The following is a 20,003-nucleotide window of genomic DNA, read 5'->3' as shown; positions in this document are numbered from 1 at the left end:
TCCGGGCTCTCGGCCTCACGTGGAAAGGTGCTGGCTCGGGTAGTAGATGGCCATCAGCTGTGACTAGTTGGCCAACAGCTGTTTCCAGTTAGCCATTAGCCACTGATATAACTGCCGTGGCTACGCTAGCAGGCGGGGATTGCAGCTAGCAAGTGAGGGGGGGTTGGCAGAGAAGCGGACGGCAGGTTGCGGATCGTGTGGCTCCTGCCTCCTATGTCTCCAGCCCAGCCGCCAGTGAGAATATGGAGGTATGACTCCCCTATCTATGGCTCTGTGGGTGTTCCTTTTTGGCCTCACCATGTCCTGCATCCTTATGCGGGGAGCGGGAGCTGAGACCCTGCATGACACCCTGGATAACAAACGGTGAATAAGAAAGTCTGCATGGTGGTTACAGATGTGGGCCTGGGACCTCACTGGATTAACAGTTGCTAGATTTGTGTCGTTGGGCAAGTTATTTAACTGCCTTGTGTCTCAGTTTCCTCATTTATAAAATGGGAATGATAATAGTATATACCTCATAAGGTTCATATGAGTTAATTCAGATAATGCACTCAGAATTCTGCTGAGGGAACAAATAGGCAGTTAAACTACAGAACTATAAAGGGGACTGCTGGAGAACAAAGTATAGAGGCGTGCTCCTTAACATGGCTTTAGAAGGTTCTAGAAAGCTTCCTGGAAGAGGAAATAGGACGCAGCCAGGTGAAGACTTTCCAGGTTGGTTTGTGGTATTCAGTGCTGGAGAGGTTTTGGAGGCCATGGAGAGCCTGGCCCTCACACTTGGTCTGGCTGGAGCGCCACTAAGCAAGGGGAGGTGTGTGTGACGGCATAGGTGGGTCACTAGAGGCCTGTGGGCCAGGTGACTTCAGGGTTGGGACCTTAACCTGCCAGCAATACAGGAGTCACTCAGTGACTATACTGAGGAAGGACCACAGTTCTCTTTTAGAAAAACCACCCCTTTGTGGAAAATGGATTGGAAGAGGCTGGGCCAAGATGAAGGCTGGGAGATGGTTGCTGTTGCAAGCTTGGAATTACGAAGGCTGCAGTGAAGAAAGGGCAGTGGAGATAGAGATAAGGGCTTTGGTTTGAAAGATATGGGAGGAGGTAGAACATGCTGAAATCAGAAACTGGCTTGTCCAGGATGTTCTAGACTAACAGACACACACAACAAGGCCCAGGAAACTAAGGACGGAGACGTTTCAGCACGCGCGTAGCTGCCATTCTTGATAAATGGATGGTCACATTCACTCCCCCTTCCCTCGGCCACCCAAACCCCAGCCTTCTCACCCCAGCTCCCCCGAGGATCACCTCCTCACAGCCCAGTTTGCCGTCTCTGGTAATGGTACCACTCACCCATTGCTCGTCCTGATTCTTGTTTCTTCAACCCCCAGCCTGTCCTTATTTCCTGCCAGCGCCCCTTCACATCCTTCCTAGGGCCCCTCAGATCCCTGCTGCTGAAAACCCAGTTCCTGCATCTCTGACTGAGCTCTGCATTCACCGCATAATTAATCCATCCCTCGAATTCCGATTTCCACCCTCCAACAACTGGCAAGGTCAACTTGCTAAAATGCAAACCCCATTTGTCACCCCTCCAGGTAAAATCCTATTTGTCTTCAGGACCTCCCAGTTTCCTAGCCTGGGACGTGCATCTTTAAGGGCCTGGCTCCCCACCAGACCCAGGGCTGCAACCACCTTGGCCTCCCTCCCTCCCACCCTGGACCCTTGGGCTGGAAGGGCCTTTACCGGAGGCTTTGGGGTTTCTCCCAAGCAGCTTTCAAATGCTTCTGCCCCAAAGCACCTCCCCGCTGAATGCCATGGGTGGTTATGCCCCAGCTGTGTGTCTTTCCTCCTCCCAGCTGCTCTCACAGGGCTGCCTGGCACTGTTTGTTTGGGGCTGTCTCCTGTCCCAACTCCTCAAGGGCGGGGGCTCTGCCCCCTCAGCTTGGTGTCCCCAGCAGTGGCATGGGGTGACGCATTAGAGGGTCCTCGACATGCTGTCTGGTCCACAGGTGCACGCTAGACCTGCGTGGTGTGTGGGACACAGTGAGTGACAGAATATATGTTCTCTACCCACCAGGAAGTGGCAGTCTGCGGGGGCCGCCCTTGTGAGGTGCACCCCCACCCCCATCCACCCGCCTCCTTAGCGAGAGAAAAAAGGGGTGTGGGAGACGGTGCGAGTACGTGTGTGGGACCTGGCTCCTGCATGCCTACACCAGCGCCACCCTAAAGAGCTTCCTGTGACAAAGGGAACGTCCCCTCTCTGCACTGTCCAGTGCCATTACTGAGCACCTGAAAGGAGGATCTGAATTTTAAATTTGATTTCATTTTCATTGAACTTCAATGGCGGCGTGCGGCCAGTGGCTACCGCATAGGACGGTGCGATGACGGCAGTAACCTTAAAATGCCAAAGCAGAACCACTGAAGGTTGAAGGGGGTCATTTCTATTGTGGATGATGAGCTGGGAGCAGATGGTGCCAGAACACAGAAGGTGTCAAAAAGACCTTTTAAGAAAGGAAAAAACTGTATTAAAATTGTAATACTCAATAACAAAAGATGGATACAAGTCATGTGTATACATTTTTTTGGCACCCCCGGTATAAGAGAAAACATATCAGGCTAGATAGGCTAAACCGCTTCTGAATGTAACGTGACTCCAGGGTGCCTAACTAGTGCTTCATAATAAATTTGCTGCTAATCTAACGCTCCATCACCCGTCGGCCGGGCGGCTTCACATTTTCTGACCTCTTTCCTGGAAGCCCTTCGCCTCCACAGAAATGGACTGCAGTTTGCAATGACTTTAACGCTTCCTTGCGTACATGGAAGAGGCGTGAAGCGTGGCCCTGGAAGAGCCATCATCTAAAAGCTTGGAATGATTTGAAATAGACATAAAATTTACAGCAGGAACCCACACCTTCCACTTTCTCCTGCGGGATTTTTTAGAGAGGATATGGAAGGAAGCCAGTCATTTCCAGCCAAGCGCTAGTTCTGCTCCGAAGTTACTTCACCTCTCTCCCTTGGGCTTTTCCCTCTCTTGCTCAATGTCAGTGAGTCAACATTAAGTCATCAGCTCAGCCTTCTCTCCCCGACCCTGATGTGTCCTGAGGTGCCCCGTGTCAGAGGGACACCCAACACTGCAGCGCTGTTTCGTGTCCAGGGTTCAGCTTCCTCGGCTAAAGGACCCAAAGCAGGATGGCACTGCTGGCAGCCAGCACCCATGTGTTCCGCGGAGGTTTTCCTTTCTTTGAGACCGAGATCTTGCAGTAAGCTTCTCAGCAATGTTTCCCCCTCTGCCAGAGCAATGTCCTTCAGCCATGGGTTACATGGAAAGAAAACGACTGGGCTTGTACGGGGGTAGGCACCTCCAGACAATTATGAACAAGCCCTCTGGGCTTCTGTGTCCGCGAGAGCAAGGACAGGGTTTTGCAAAATGTTCTGCATTCCTCTGGGCCCGTTACACATTCTTAGAGATGCCCTGCAAAATAGATGTAGACTTTATGTTTCTTTTTCATCTAGTTGAAAGAAACTCTGTGATTTAGAAAAATAATAATAACCATTCAAAGGCAGAGCAAGCACTGAGAATGGATCTAGATTCAAAACTTGGCGTCCTCGGAGTCCTTCCGTATCGGAAAGGGACGCCTCAAGTCCTACGCCAACCGGCCTTCTCTTCGTGGGGATGGCCCACGCCCACAGCAGTGATCCAGGTACCGATGCCCGAAGGTACTTAATGCCCCGAAGGGCTTAGAAACCGTGCATGTGTCAGCCGCACAGCACTGGGGGCAGGGCTGCGAAGCCAGTGTGAGAAGACTAGACCTGCCAGACTTCCTCTTCCCAGATGTGGGGCGAGCGCCCTTCCTTCCTCAGATTCTCGAACCCTAAAGGCCAGCTCCACAGGCCCACAATGAAGGAACGGACGGCCAATCAAATCGCAACCCTGGGCCAAGAAGGGACAATGGTTTCACATCCTGTTTGCAGGAGGAAATGGAAGCTGGAAGCAGCAGTTCCCTGGGGACCGCCCCCCCCCCCCCCATCAGCTTGAAAGATTTGGGTTTCCTTCCTTGTAAACAAAGCCGGGCCTCCAGCAGGTGCCTTCCGCCTCTGGACCCCAGTTGCTTTTCTCACAACCCAAGACCCAGCCTGGCTGGAGAGCAGTGGCTCTTTGGCCAGTTCCCAATGACGGCGGAGGCTGGAGGAAGGCTGTGAGGAGCAGAGGTGGGTCTGACAGCCCCCAGACATTAGACCCCATTTCCAAGGGGCCGGGAGGCTGGTCTCATCCTTTCCGGCAGCTGCAAATGATTTGCTTTTGGCTCTTTTTGTTTCTTTAACAGTTCATAAGGACAAACGACAATTGCAGCATCACTTGTGACAGGCAAGCACAAGACAACTGGAAACAACCTGAATCCTCGGAAACTCAGAAATGGTTTAGAGTTTTATGGCACATCTACACAAGGGAAGACCCTGCCGGGGTTCATAGGCCCTGTTTCTTCTGTCGTTGGTGGGATGCTAAGGGGAGAAGCAAACCACAAAGCACGGTTTTGTTTTTAAAACATCCAAGACAGCTTTACTAGAACCACGTGTCACTCCTGATCTGAACCAGCCATTTTTGTAAAATGCCATTTTTTTGAGACGGGGAAATTTGAGCATGAACTGGGTAGTCGACGGAATCAAAAAACTATTTTCAAAAACGTTTCTGTTAAATGGCACAAGACGTTATACCTTTATATAAGAAAATACCCATATAGTTTTTTTTTCAAGATGCACACCAAAGAATGTAGGGGTGAACTGAATGGTTTGGGGAAGTTTTAAAAGAACTCAGACAAAGAGGAAAAAGGAAAAACGGATGGATGAAATAACTGAGGCTGGGTATGTGGAGGTTGATTTTACTATTCTCTCTTCTCCTGTGCATGTTTAAAATACTTCCTTAACAACAAATCTGGAATATACAGGACAACAGAGTATATGTGTGTGTGTGTGGGGCGGGGGACCCACCATAAAAGCCGGTGGTCAGTCCCTAATCTCTCCACCCTGCCAATGCTGCTTTCCCTGTTGGGAGGGTGAAGTCATTGGTTCTCCAATGCGTTAGCACTGGCGGCCCCCAGAGAGCTGAGGAAGCCTGCGGCTTTAAGAGCTAGGAGTAGCTGAGCTTCCTCTTGCGGGGTGCTGAGCCAGTTCTCGGCCTGCAGCCGCCCTCAGAAATAGCGCGTGTGTATTTGGTTGGCATGTTCCCCATGCAGTTTGGGAACCAGAGCCCCAGCAGCAGGAGGAAACTCCCCAATACTTAGCGCTAACTTGGGAGGAACCATAAAGACATGAGAACCCACAGATCCCATGACTTGTGTGCCGGGGGGAGGGGGAGCTCTTCTTCTCTGCTCTTCTTGCCAAATCCCCAGGATGGATGAGATCCACTCCCATAGGAGGCCCGGCCAGCTGGAACTCTCTCCTACTCAAGAAAGCGTCAAGTTATGCAAGCCAGAAGTTTGGTGTGAATCCACAGCAATTTACAAAATTAGCAAATCCCTGGAAAACATCAATGCTTTATTAGGAAGGTGTGGTGACCGCTCTCCACAGATTGTCACCTATTGTCTTCCAACCTGAGCTTCAGGGCCCCCGGCCTGTGTCTGCCACCTGCATAGCCACCTCTTCACCTCACCCTACCCAGCTCCTGAGGCCAAGGGAGAAAGTGCATTTCAGGCACACAGGCCCTTTGCTTGAGTAAGGAGGCACTTAGTTCTCTTTGCTGAGGTTAAGAACAAGGCCCTGGGTCCAACAGCCCCGGGGCCAACCTGGCCTCCGGACATTGGCTGAGTGACCTTGGGCATGTCACATACCCGAAGCCTGCCACTGCCTTTCTGACAGTGGGCTTGAGATCACAACAACTAGTGTTAACTCACAGCGCTGTACGGAGGAGGACGTGCAAAGTGCCCGGGACACCAGCCTTCAGTCGCTGCCAGTCACTACTGTTACGTCACCGTCTGTCACTCCCACTCTGCAGCAAGCTCCGGTGTCTTGTTCATTTTGCTTTCTGCTGCTGAGCCGTGCCTGGCACACGGCAGTTCTCAGTACAGGTTTGTTGAATGGGCGAGTCCCCCCACCCGGTCCACATATACCGGGCACCTGCTGAGTGCCAGGTACTGTTCTACACACAAGGATGGAGCCATGAACAAGCGAGTCTCGGTGCTTATGTCCTAGTGGGGAAAACAGCCGCACACGTACAGGAACCAGAAGGAGGAAAACGGAGCAGAGCTCAGGCGCAGGGAGAGCTGGGCAGGGCTGAGGTTGCTCTCGTATTTATCACAAAGGCCTGTCTGAGAAGCTGACATTTGGGCAGAACCTTATAGGATGTGATGGACAAAAATGTACAGAATGTGTGTTCCCAGCAGAGGGGCCGGCGTAGCCTGAGGTAGCACATGCTTTGTGCTCCAGGCGAACAGGGAGGCTGCAGCGGGAAGGAAGGAAAAGGCCTTTAACTCTTTTCCTACTTGACCAAAATGAGCACACAACACAATTCAGTAACTGAAAAAGATGTATTAAAATATTCACAAAAGTACAACAATTGAAAAAGGAAACAAAAACAATGAACTTGATGGTTTTTCCCTAGCTGGATACGTTTCCACTGAAAAACTGCAGGTAGTTTGAAATTTTCTCTGGTAGGTGCCGCCTTACAAAAATCATGTGTAATTTTAAGGTCTCCTTCTACCACGAATAAGACATGGGAAGGGCAGCTCTTCCATTAAGAAGCATCCCCACTGTTGCCGTCTGTTGCCAGGGACAGGGAGGCAGGGACAAAGGAGAAAGGGCCCAAAGACCCACTGGGGGTGGTGAGAGGTGAGAGGAAGCCCTGGCCAAGTGCAAGTGTGAGCGAGTCTCCTCACGCAAGCCTGTTCCAGACCCAGAGCAGGAGGCTGGGGAGGGGTGGGGGGCAGATCCCTGCAGAATGCCAATGCTGGCTGAGGGAGTCAGGGGGTCTGGTTGTGTGGGGAGGTCATTAGTGAAGCAGGGGAAGGAGGCGGCATGTGGACACTGAGGGAACAAAGGCCACAGGTGCCATCAGAGGGAGAGCTGGCGGTCCTCTGGGTGGCAGCTCTCCGTCCTTGCAACAAAAGACGAAATTAGGGCTCTTGCTATCAGGAGGCATTAGGAATGTAGTTTATTCACAGGGCCACTGAGAAAGGAGAAGGCCCCTTTTTCTCTGTAAAAAAATTGACTGTAAGGACATGACACACAGAACAGCACGTACCTTCTCTCGACAGCACGTGTCCTGTCTACCTTACAAACAACCGTGCAATTTCAGTGGCAAAGGCTCCCAAGAGTACTGCTTGCTGTCTTGACTAGTTTAGAGAATGGTGACAACCCAACACCCTGCCCTGCCCTCCCCAGCACCCACAAGAGGTCTTCTGAAGGCTGCAGGAAAGTTTTAGGAGGCAGAGTGGGCCACTGTGCGGACATATCTCTGTGTGGGGCAGGCACTCTGCATCCCTCACCTGCGTGGGGCCCAAGGGTCCCCGACAGTGAGAGGCCCAGCGCTGGCGCAGTTCCTCCCTGCCACACACAGCGCAGACCACACACGCCCCAGCTTCAGGAGATGGTCGGGGGGTGTGATTACAAAACCCGTGCCCCGTTTGCGTTCTGTCAGTGCACTGTCCACTGGAGCATTATGGGAAGAACAACCAATAGAGCATCAGAGAATAAAAGACAGCACATCGTCTGGGAGAGCTAAGTTTTGAAGCTCACATGCCCTCTATCGCCTCACAGCACCTTTAGTCAAATCCTGCTTTATTCCCTTAGGAATTCTCTTAGACGTCAGCCTTCAGAGTCCCCCACAAAGATGGGACGGAAGCTGCTCAGGTGGACCTCAAACTAAAGGGGAGAGAAACTAACACTGCCCGTCACTCCCACTTCCCCAAACCTGTTCAGTGACTGTGGGCTTGCAGATCATTTTAAATGGAAAAAAAAAAAATTCTTTTCAAACAAAGTCATCCAGGAAATGGCGGAATAAGTGTTTAAGCACAAGTGTTTAATGATCTCCATCATGGGTCTGAGATGGGTGATGGGGAGTCAATGGGAGAAAATGAGTGATTGGGAAGGATATCCAAATTGTCTTGATTTTTCCTCATCCCATTAGTCAATTTCATCAAGGGGGGGGTGAAGTGGGAAAAAAACCCAAACAACCCAAACAGGAATAGAGAAGAGACGCCCACAGTAGAAGTACAAGCCCTACTTGCTGAACGCAACAGTCCGATGTCTGTAACCTCAGACTCCTCGAGGCTCCATGACGCCATGGCTGAGGCTGCTTCCCGCTAGAAGCACGGCGGAAGCCCACAGAGAACAGGCTTCGCGTGGGCTCTGGGCTGCTGCACACTGGCTGCCTAATTATCCCCCATCTGCCTCCTTAGAAGGAAACGGAGCCCCTCTCCTCCGGCTGGACGGGGAAGGATTTCGGCAAAGAATATGACTGACACCTTTTCCTCTCCACGTGGTACAGTCTCAAGCAAGGCCCGAGTTTTCTACTTCAATTACATGTAAATGGTATTGACCGAGAAGTACCTTGAAAGAAGGGACCTCTGGCATGGCACCTGCGCTACCTTGCTATGATGAATCCACACATTGATGTGATCCAGGGTGGAGCGCTAAAGTCCATCCGCACAACATACAAAGCAAAAAACTGCTCTGTGTTTTAGAGAGAAAAACTCAACAAAAACTTCTCACGTGGTGTCCACGGGGCAGAGCTAATGGATGTTTTCTGACAACTGCCACCAAACAGGCGGTGCTGACGGGGTGGACATGCTCCCAGCACAGAATCTCCTCCATTCTCCAGCTACAATAAATGCTAAGACTGGTTAAGCCCTGAGATAAAAAGGCCATGTCTGCTGAAACACTAAAAGATCTGCTACCATCTCCATTAAGGCAAACCATGTCTAAAGGATGGGGAGAGGAATGGTGCTGAATTTTCCCAACTGTAAATGAGCCCGAACGCAAGTACAAAAACGGCAAGACAATTTACACATGTGTAGAATCATACCACCTTTTCATCATGCAACGCTGGCTTCTCACATCCAAAGATTAAATAGAATATTTATACACATCGTTTATACACATCTTTCTCCCTCCGGGAATAAACATTGTGCCCAGGTCTCCAAGGCCACATGTGATTATGGGCTGCATTGCTGCACGAGAGTCCAGTTTGAATTGGTTTCTTGCTTGGGACAGGCTCTGGGTCTTCTCTCAGTTTTTCCGGATGTCTGCATACACCACAGACTCTGACTTGTTAATCTTGTCACTGTGATGTCCTCCAGAGTGGTCTAATTGTGCATATATGACTGGGCCCTGCAGAAAAAAAGTCGAATTAGAGGTTTGGAACAATGGATGGTCCCTTCAGGTCCCAAGGGACCAAGAGAGCCAAGGACGATTGGCTGTCTGGGGGCAGAGCGTGTCCTCTGAGCAGAGGCTCGGGGTTCAAACATCGGGGTTCAGACCGGTGCTTCTACACCATGACCTTATAGTCCCTTCCAACCCAGAGATTCTAAAACTAAACAGCAACAAGAGAAACAAAATAGGCCTGGTGTTAGAAGTTCAATATGGCCCAGAGCCAACTTGTCTCCCAATCCTGGGCCACTCTCTTTGCGAAGTCTAATGTTGTGCTTGCTTTTCAACCTTGGAATCATAAACTCGGTAGCCAAAAGCCTGTGGTTTCAAATAAACATGCTCATCCCATCCAGGAGCCCCACAACCTGCATCCTTTAGTGTGTGAGGTGGGATCCGGCACCTCAGCTTCTACAGGGGGGACAAACCCAACTCTAAGGGCTTTACCCAATGGGGCATCTAAGAGTGGGATTAGAAAAATAACACCCAGGCTGCACCCATCCGAACACCCCTGTGAGCATCCACAGTCTGAGTTCGTGAGGTCGTCTTCTGAAGCATGGTAGCACTGGGGGCATCAGCCATGTGGCCTCAGGCATATTTGTAACCCGCTAAGCAGTAGTTTGTTTGTCTTTAAAACAGCAGTTAATAAAGCAGGGTGTGACAGGAAGCACTGAATATACATTAGCCATGGTTATCATGAGCATCTTTTTATGCTAATACACCTTAAATTACAGGTAACTGAGCAAAAGACCAAGGAGCCACTCTCAGTGTGTTTGTCTGTCTCTGATGCTCTTATGTCTGTTGTGGCTAATAGAACAGATCACACTGTTAGTACTGAATCAAACAGAGACCCTCTATATTTATTTCAGAAAGCCACAAGTTAAATGGAAACCTAAAAGGAAAGTAAGAAGTTAAAAAAAAAACATTTTCTACTACAGTTGACCCTTGAACAACACGAGTTTGAATTGCATGGGTCCACTTATATGAGGATTTTTTGTCAATAAATATATTAGAAAAATGTTTGGAGATGTGTGACTATTTGAAAAAAACTCAAAGATAAACTGTGAAGCGTAGAAATATCGAAAAAAATAAGAAAAACTTAGCTATGTCATGAATGCATAAACATGTGAAGATAGTAGTCTGTTATATTATTTACTACCATAAAATATACACAATAATATACAGTAGGCTATTAGTAATTCAGTTGTGGGGGAGTCAGAAGTTACACCTGGATTTTCGACTGCACAGTGTTGGCACCCCTGACTCCCTAGGTGTTCAAGGGTCAACTGTACTAGGGACAGAATAAAAACAAAGTGTTCTCTAGTAAGTTAACTGATCCCGGTTACAGTCACTTCCAAGAATAGGACAGACCCTGAAATTAAGTTATGTAACTTCCTACATCTCAATGCCAATCTGGTGTTATATTGCAAATGCTGAAAAAAGACAACAAATTGACATAATGGTTGAATTACTTCTCACTGATCTCTAGAAAATGCTATACAGTCAGGCCTGGGCAGGACCCTGGGGGTTTACTCTGAGGAGAACAAGCCAGTCTCCAACTAGGGACAGCAAGGTGAGGCATCAGCCCTCAAAACAAAGTGGGCAAGTCCCACTTCCTGAACAGCAAGCCCTCCTCTCTCTTCTGCTCAACTCCCACGCAGGAAATCAAAGGATTCCTTTCCAGAGAAATCAACCCACCTGAGAGAAAAGACCCCCAGCAACTCACATTTAGAGATGTTCCAATAGAAGCCAGCACTTCATACAAACAATAGAACCCAGTAACCTTTCTACACAAAGAGTTTCTTAAATGTGAATGGAGAACCAAGGAGAGTTGGGCATTTGAGGAAAGCATCTGAGACAGAAAGACAGAAATTATAAGAGCAAAAAAGGGAATTCAAAAGAAACAACAAAAGCAAGTAACAGAAGAAAACATTTAAAAAAACCCACACATACAAAACAGAAGAAAAAGTGATATGCTCAAAGATACGGCAATGCATCCATGAAAACAAGGATAGGATATCTTAATCTGAAAATAAGAAATAGGTCTTGAAAAAAAAAAGACAGGCAGAAATTAAATACTCAATAAAAGTTGGAAGATAAAGTTGCAGAAATTTTCTAGAAAGCAGAACAAAACCTGCAAAACAGAAAAAAAGAAAACTAAAGGATTGGTGTGTGAGATGTTCCAACTCTTAATGGGAATTTCCAAGAGAGAGAACAGAAAATGAAAGGAGGAAAATGTCCAAGAGTAATGGAAGAAAATACCCTAAAACCGAAGGGCATAGCTTTCGGATTGAAAGAACCCACTGAGTAGCCAACACAGTGAATAAAAACAGACCCACAATTTTATGAAATTTCAGAACACAAGGAATAAAAACCATTCTAAGGCAAGGGGAACAGAGCCGGTCCCACACAAAGGTGCAGGAATCGGTATCAACTTAGCATTGGAAGCTGGAAAAGTTAGCAATGCCTAAAAATGCTGAAGAAAAATGATTTCCAACCTGGAATCCTACCCACCCAGATTATCAATCAAGCTCGAGGGAGACTAAAAACCATTTTAGACAGGCTGAAAACAAATGTATTATCTTACAGTGTTGGAGGTCAGAGATCTGAAGGTCAGAAGGGCTGGGGGGGATAAAGAACTAAATTCCCATTTTCCTAATGTGGAGTCAATAAATAATATCTAAAACTGAAACTAAAACAACATCTAGAAGTAGCAATATAATACAATTATTTAGAAATATGAAGATAAACACCAGCAGAAATGGCTGAAAGAATGGAAAAGTGTTTGGCTGTTTAGTTCTTTAAATTTATTTTCTCACTCCCCTCTCTTTCCTTCTGACTCGAGTCAGGTTGCTTGATAGTGTCCACGGGCTTATTACTGCAGCTCTGTTCATTTTCCCCAGTCTTTCTCTTCATGCTTCATTTTGGACAGTTTCGATTGCTGTCAAGTTTACTGATCTTTTCTTCTGTAGACTCTAATCCATTGTTTACGCCATTCAATTTTTTTCCAGTTCTAGGAATTCCATTTTGGCCTTTTTTATATTTCTAATTCTCTCCTCATTATGTAAAGCTTTCCTTTATATCCTTCAGTTTCTTTGTAAGATTTATAAGACTTGTTTTAAAGTCCTTGTCTGCGAATTCCATCATCTCGGTCATTTCTTGGTTTGTTTCTATTGATTGATTTTTCTTCTGGTTATATATTGTATGTTCCTGCTGCTTTGTATGCACAGTAATTTTTGATTGATGCTAGAAATGTGAAGTTTACATTGTTGGGTGCTAGGTTTTGTTGTATTCTTGTAAGGAGTGTTGGATTTTTCTGGCTCGCAGCTAAAATAACTTTTAGATTAATTTTATTATTTAAAGGCTTCCTTTTATTGAAAGCTTTGTTATGATGGGTCCACATCCTGGTACTAACTTAGCCCCATTACGAAGGCATCATTCTGAGGGCCCCAACCAATATTAAGAGGTTTCTCCACTGTGGATTTTAGGAATACCAACTGTGTGAGCGCCAGGCCTGGTACAAACTACTGCTTTTCGGGTGGTTCTTCCTCTGTGTGTGCCACTTCTTCTCTGGTACTCTGGTACCTCATAAATCCCAGTCGCCTTGGCCTCCCCAAACTCTGACTTCTGCCTCCTCAACTCAGTGAGACAACTGAGCTCTGTCTCTGTTTCCCATCCTGGCACTTCAGTCTGGAAAATGTCTCAAAGCAGTAACTGGGGTTCCCCTGGTTGGTTTCCTTCTGCTCAGGCATCACCGTGCTGCATACGCAACCTGATTTTTCAGTGTCCAACAACCATCTTTTTTATCTCTCTAGTTTGTTTTCAACACATGAGCAACGCCCATACATAGCACTTCAAGGGCAGAAGAAAGACTTCCCAAGGCTTCCATAGATGTGACATCTGTCTGCAACGCTCACGGCTTTTTCCACAACCCCGTTTCCACTCACAGTCCAAATGAGTGCCCTGAGGTATCTGAGAGACACTATTTAATCAGAGAGACCAAGACAGAGCTAGAGACAGACAGACAGACAGACAGACAGACAGACAGAACAGGAATAAGCGGTGAGCCTGGTGCTGTGCCAGACAGTGTGCTGTCCGAGCCCCAGTGCTGTTGCTCCCTGACTACGAGCTTTGACAAATCCATCACCACAGTGCCAGTTTCCTCACCACACATAAAAACCGTGGAGTGAGCCTATGGGCACTTCTTTCACAAAACACTGTTCTTTTCTTTTCTTCCTCTTAAATCCATCTGCCCCCACAAAGCACCTCCTTGGGACAAAGCAATGACAAGCCAAATTCCTTAGAATGCTTTCCACCCCCGAAGAAGAGAATGGGACTGAGCTATGGAATTTCTGCCATGGCACAATTAGAGTTACGAGAGCATAGCCAAAACCAACATTAGCCACGATGCTAGAGTGTGTGCTGCATCCCAAATAGAAGTTACTTGTCTTCGGTGCTTTCTACCAGAAGTAGACACCAAACCCTCTCCTCGTTCATCAAGCCAACCATCCATCTAAATGCTTCTAGAGAAGCCGTACAAAATCATTTTTGTTTTATTATCAACACCCAGATCAACGTTTCCCCACTAATTCCTTGTCTCATAAAGCACCTCAAGATGGAATCTAGTTCACTGGATTTATTTCCCTGAGTGATTAAGAAGAATCTTTTACATCTGACAAAGCCACCTCCTAATTCCACATGGGCCACAGCAGCCACATTGTGAGTAAACAGTGTGTTAGTGATGGTTTAGTGGAAAGCTTTACTCAGGTCAGACTCTTCTCCACATACTTGCGTGTGGTCCTCCTGAAAAACCTCTTTACATCCCTCTGTCTCTCTGTTTCCATCTGTCTATCTGTCTCGCACTCTTTCTCTGTCACGGCTCAGTATTCTTTCCGGTGCCCAGGACAGTGACACAGCCCCCAGCTGCAGAGCACGGCATGGTGGGCAGAACCGCAGTCAGCCGTTACCTGGTGAGATCCAGAAGGCAGGCTCTTTACTAGACCCTCTGTGTCGGAGGGGGACTTCCGTGGAGCCTGCTTAACCGGTGACACACTCTCTGATGTGCTGCAGCTGATAAGTTGGCAATTTGGAGAACAAATGTAAAAAACAATTTTTTTTTAAATAAGTGGAAACAAACAGAAATGCAAGTGATGACAAGCTCAAGCGGCAGATGTATAAAAACAAAACACAACAAAACAATGGGCATCAAAACAATCACATATCTTGAAACAATATTCTATCCCTGATCTTTAGTCACTGCTGGGGGAGGTACAGACACCGGTGTGGTGTAAGCTCCTTGCCCAGTTTACAATAATGATGTTTGCTGGCTGGGATTCCGGCTATGATTTATCCTTTGGTGCTTTGTCTTTTTCCCCTGCCATCAACCAACCCTCCTTAGGGATGAAGGTTTAAGGGCACAGCTATACCTTCTTGATGGTAATTCACTTTTGTGGTCATCAAATACATCTTCGGAATGTATTTCAAAAACTACAGATGCACATCCAGGGTCATAGCCTTGACCATCTCATGCCTTCCAATCCCTAGTTCCCTATATTTTGTTTCCCCTGCAGAGTGCCGTGTCACACAGGCTGAACTTTTTTGGGGGGCACAGGAGTCTTTAACAAGGCCGAGCTCATAAGTAAATCAGGGAAAGTGAATGCCAGGAGGTAACTCATTAGGAATGTATCATCAATAGATCTTATGTCTTTTATGTATATATATATATATACATATATATATAGTTTAAATCTTTAGAGTTTGGGGAGGATCACATTTAAAGTGTCATTGCTAAGAGCAAAGCATACAACGCATTCTGCTAACTGTGCCTTCTCTGAAATGGGGCTTATATACCCCAAACCAAAATGGTTTGACACATATTCTAATACAAAGGGGTCTCCATCATTAATAATAAAATTCATATATGACACACACACACACATACACACACACACACACATACACACAAAGGCATTTTATACAATGAACATATATACTCAGATAATCATAAACCTCTGTGTGACCTGACCACCCCATTTTGTTGGGACACTAGGACAACATGTTTCTAACACAGACACGTGACATATTCGTGGACAGACCATAATAGCTGTTGTGTTAGCTCAGAGCTAGTCGGTTAGTTGCCAACAAGGGACATGAGCTGAATACACACACATGACTATTAACAGCAATGGGCAATGGGATTAGTTACCATGTGTCTAGTGGGAGTGGAAGAGGAGACCCAGGCCTGTTAGAGGCCCAGTGTGTCGTCTATGTCAGCTTTTCTTAAGAAGTGGAAGATTAGCAGGACCTGATCCCAGGACACCAAGGTAGAAAAGGCGGGGGAGGGAGAAAAAACCAAAGGAAGAAGAAGAGCAGCGTTAACCAGGCCATGCAGCATTCTACAGCACACTTTTCTGCCCCTCAATTAACCCCAAAGCAAGAACTACAGACACTGGCATGTCAGCACCCTGGATGAGTCTCGGGTTGAAAACCAACACTCCAGTTACAGGTCATCAAAACACACTCACCATGCAAGGGGCTAGACAGTCAGCAGAACAGAGGCATTCCAAGCCAGTGGGATCTGAGTTTGACACTCACACTCGTTAAAACACAGCACTCCTAAAAACTAGAGCCGCAGAGCCCAGAGAGAGAGGTTCCCACCGTCCACCAGCCCAGGAGTCCAGGGCACGCAAGCCTCAGAGCACAGACCCCTCGGGGTGGGTAAGGGAAGCCCGTGCTCGTGCTACGTCAGCTGGAATCCCGCCTCCACTCTGTCTTACCGCGTGTCTTATTTAGCTTATGTGGTTAGCCTTCCAGCTGGAGTGGGGAAGAGAGAAGGTCCTTCAATTAGACACACACCCTGTGCTCAAGTGTGTTCTCTTTGAGAAGCCATAAACAAAGACAGTCGACTTTTCTTTACTGCTGGTATATGTTGGTGTCCAACCCTCAGTACCCCAGTTTAAATGAGTCCAGCCATGCATTCAAGGGTGATCAAAGCCACACAACTGCCAACAAAACTATAAAAAGAAGAAGCCCTGTGTCACTGCACGGGGGCGGGGGGGGTGTGATGTCGTTTATCAGCACAGCTCTTCTTGACTAGTTTTATATTTGCCTAACTGCAAACAAGAACCTTGTGAGATGCCTGCCAAGAGCTGAACGTTAAACCCTTAAATCGGGTAAGTGACGTCTGTGGCTTAACCCTGCCCACGGCAGAGTGGATGGTATTGAAACACAGAGCTCAGACTGCTGACCAGTTCACGGCACGAAACCTGGGAAAGAAACTGTAAAATAGGGATTAGTGTCGTGTCCCACACGTCCTCGCAGGCCACTGAGCTCTGCCTGTGTGAGTCGGAACACCTCCTAAGGAGACGGCCCGATTCTGGCACGAAAGCTGATTCCTCACAATTCTTTTTCCATAAAAAATATCAACGTTCGTATAACACTTGATTCCTTCCCTCCAGCCCTCCCCGCAAAGGCCGTGGTTCGTACCCAGTGTAATCCCGTTTAGAGTTTCTCCTTCTGTAGAGGACAGCCAGCACCATAGTGACGAGGAGGATGACACCCACGACCACGGCAGTCACTGTACCCACCACCACCCAAACTGGAAACACGGGCAAAATCTCTAGAGAGAAAGAACAAAATAGTGTTATGGTGCATCGCGACAAAGAAAGGGAATCTGATTAGATTGATAAGCAAGTGGCTCCCCTTAGCAGTTATCACACCCTCCGCTATCATCCAAAGTATGAGATCCTAGTATCTAAGTGAAGGCACCCAAATATCAGCTGAGAAAGAATGAACTCCACAACTAGGCATGTCGCCGCACACCATCCCTCTCGAGGCAGTAAAATGAAAGGAACACTGGGGACGGGAAGTGACCTTGAGCTACTCTCCAACAGAGCAAACCCAGACACCACAACCTGCATTTCCTGCTTAGTCTCAAAAAAGGGAAGAAACAGCTGTTCTGTTTCTGCAAACATTAAAACTTTCTCCTAGAAAATATCAAAACAGTCTTAAGCTTCTTGCCCACTGCTCGGCCCATCCAACCACAGTGAATGTGGTCTTGCTTCTAATTAACACTGAAAATTAACGCTGCTGAAGTCAGATCAGTGAGCTTCCAACAGCTGGTTTATAAATGGAGAGATGAGACCGGCCGCTCCGGTTGGAACGGGCAGCAGTGCCCGGTCCCCAGGCATGTGTGGTAGAGCCCAGGTCCACAGTAAAGGAGGGCACAGCTATATGGCAAAAATACTCCCTTCAAACACAACCTGAAATGCACCTCTTCTTCTCTAACTAAACACGAGATAAAGGGGACTACATCATTACCGCAAAAATACTCAGGAAGTACCTTTCTCTACAACATAGAGCCGAATGTGTCCTGGCTGGGCGACAATGTCCGGAGGGTTTTTGACATCACAGATGTAGGTGCCATTATGTATAAACTGCATATTTTCTATGTTGATCGATGCATCTTTTTTGTCGAGGTCTCCCGCCCAGCTGATCCTGTCCTTAAATGGTGGGTAATTCCCGAGGTACACTTGCCCTTGGGAGTAGTGGAAAAACTGCAATTAGAAAAAAAAAGAATACATGAGCTATTCTCAAAGGCAGAAGTTCTGAGCTCTACAGCAGGCATGCTGTGAAAGGTTCTTTTAAAAAGACTTCACGCAGAAAGAAACACATTGTGTTATAGATCTCGCGTGGAATCTAAGCCAGACAGGAGTTTAGACATCATGGGGCTCAATACTGTTTCAGTTGAAGAAATAAACTCGTGTATCATCCGTAATCCTCTCGATATCCCAGTGAGATAGCGAATACCACCCCTATTTTTACACATGAGGAAATGGAGACTCAAAGGAGTCCCTTGCCCACGGTTACCATGGTAATAGGTGGTGATGCAGTGTCAAAGTCAGGACCGTTTGCCAAGCCAGCGCTCTTGCCAGGACACCACGATGGAGCCAGTGAGAGCAAAGGTTTCGGTCTTAATTCACAAAGCTTACCATAAAGATACAGACAGAAGCCTGAGTATCACAGATCAGTTAATCCGATGGGCTTCTCCCTCTTACTTAGTTTCCCATGGAACAAAGGAACACGGCTCAGACAACCCAAAATGTTCTCATGTGCCTTTGAAGGTTCAAGCTTCAATCCCTTTCCCTTTCCACTCTCATTCTCCCCTAAGACTGCAAAGGAACTCATTTCTCTCGGGAACTGCCAAACCCAGGACCTGGGAAGGAGGTAACGCTGCCTTGTGGGGGTGGGAGGTGTAGGTGGGTGGGGTGGAGCTATCCTAATCTTGGCTTCAATCCAAGCAGCTCAGCTGGAAGCTTGATGACTTTCATGGCTGGGGTGACAGTGGGGCTAGGGAGAGAAATCACCATTAGAGTTCCACTGGCAATTCAAACAGGACAATTCAGAACTCTCTGAGCACACAAACGCCTGTGCAATCGCATCCATTCCTATAGATTTACTGGCCGTCTCTATTTTGTTAACTCCCAAACTTTTCTCCCCACCCATAGTGTTCCCCTGAGCAGGAACGCTCCTCAGCCAGCTGCCTTCTCACTTCACCACCCAGCGACCCCTGCCCCCCATCTGTCCCGCTCTCCTGTGAACCTCATCTACCCGCGTCTCTCATCTTGACTGACGGCTACATCCAATCTCCTAAACCACAAATTTGGAGGAATCCTGGATTCCTCTTTCCTCCTTCCCACCCAATTAATCTCCCAAGCCTATCAATCCTACCTCTTGAATTCCTCTCTTCTCTATTTAATTCCCACTGACAACCCTGATCGTATGCCCTCATCATCTTGGACGATGGGCTCGTCCGTCCCAGGCCTCAAGCTCCTCTGATCCATCCTCCACAATGCCCAAATGACCACTGAAAAAGAACAACCACGCATCGTAATAAGGATAACCATCTATGAAATATGTACCCTGAGCTTAACATCCCTGGCACGCTTGCTAAGAACTCTGAAGGCTCTGAGCTGTTACTCTCCTTGCAAGTCTGCCACAGGTTCACAGACACTGGCAGAAGACACGAGACTCCCGTGAAGTCTTCATTCCCGTGAAGAAGACTTGGAGACAAAGGACCTGATTCCTTCTGACACAGGCAGCGGCAGGTTTTTGTCTGTGGCGCTTGCCCCTCAAGTCCCACACAATGGCCTGGAGGGGCTCAGGTGGATGCTGTGCACACAGAGGCTTTGTGTCACAGCTGAGCCCCAAGCTGAGGGAACCCGCATCTTTTATAATGGGCAGAAAGCCCACCTGACGTTTGCCCCAAAGGAAGACATCATGTTTACTATACTGGAGAGTAAGCAAACCTGTCCGCTGTTCCAGACGACACTCCATTTCTGTCTTCCCAGGCTAATCACTGCACAAGGAGGGCAGCCAGTGTCTCTGCTGGCAAGATGTGCAGAAACATGAAACACCCGTGGAAAACGATGCTCTGATGCTCTTAACTGCCCTGCAAGGTGAGACTCGCCTGCCAGATGCTCACACGCCTAACACCCCTCTGTGGAACGTTCTATTATCTCCACTTTACAGACGAGAGTCCATGTTTAATAAGCACCCACTGCATACCCAGCACTCATTTCGTTACTGACTAACCTTCCTTTCAACCCTCTGGCCCTGCATTTCTGTTCTGCTGCTCACCTTACAGTGAT

The 20,003-nt window shown here is 47.6% G+C and overlaps 1 protein-coding gene and 1 long non-coding RNA gene across 4 annotated transcripts in view; one reads left to right on the top strand and one right to left on the bottom strand.

Annotated features, from left to right (window-relative positions):
* On the top strand, positions 1 to 4,445 carry LOC141569331 (uncharacterized). Its single transcript, XR_012492860.1, has 3 exons — positions 1 to 248; positions 2,075 to 4,206; positions 4,323 to 4,445. It is a non-coding gene; the product is annotated as an uncharacterized LOC141569331 (long non-coding RNA).
* A 2,054-nt stretch (positions 4,446 to 6,499) lies between these two features.
* MPZL1 (myelin protein zero like 1) overlaps positions 6,500 to 20,003 on the bottom strand; it is a 28,452-nt gene continuing 14,948 nt past the window's right edge. The window contains exons 3-6 of one of the 3 annotated variants that reach the window (XM_074322185.1): positions 17,696 to 17,909; positions 16,840 to 16,972; positions 14,322 to 14,424; positions 6,500 to 9,318 (exon numbers count right to left, since the gene is read on the bottom strand). In XM_074322185.1, the coding sequence (XP_074178286.1) occupies positions 9,217 to 9,318; positions 14,322 to 14,424; positions 16,840 to 16,972; positions 17,696 to 17,909 (552 nt within the window). In that variant the 3' untranslated portion in view covers positions 6,500 to 9,216. Of the gene's footprint in view, positions 9,319 to 14,321; positions 14,425 to 15,559; positions 15,659 to 16,839; positions 16,973 to 17,695; positions 17,910 to 20,003 lie in introns of those variants that run through there. The other 2 variants (XR_012492859.1, XM_074322186.1) reach the window with 2 other exon arrangements.

This window comes from Rhinolophus sinicus, linkage group LG17 (genome assembly GCF_036562045.2).
Source record: "Rhinolophus sinicus isolate RSC01 linkage group LG17, ASM3656204v1, whole genome shotgun sequence".
NCBI lineage: Eukaryota > Metazoa > Chordata > Mammalia > Chiroptera > Rhinolophidae > Rhinolophus > Rhinolophus sinicus.
The sequence above is the reverse complement of the archived record's forward strand: the minus strand, read 5'-3'. Positions and strand labels throughout refer to the sequence as shown.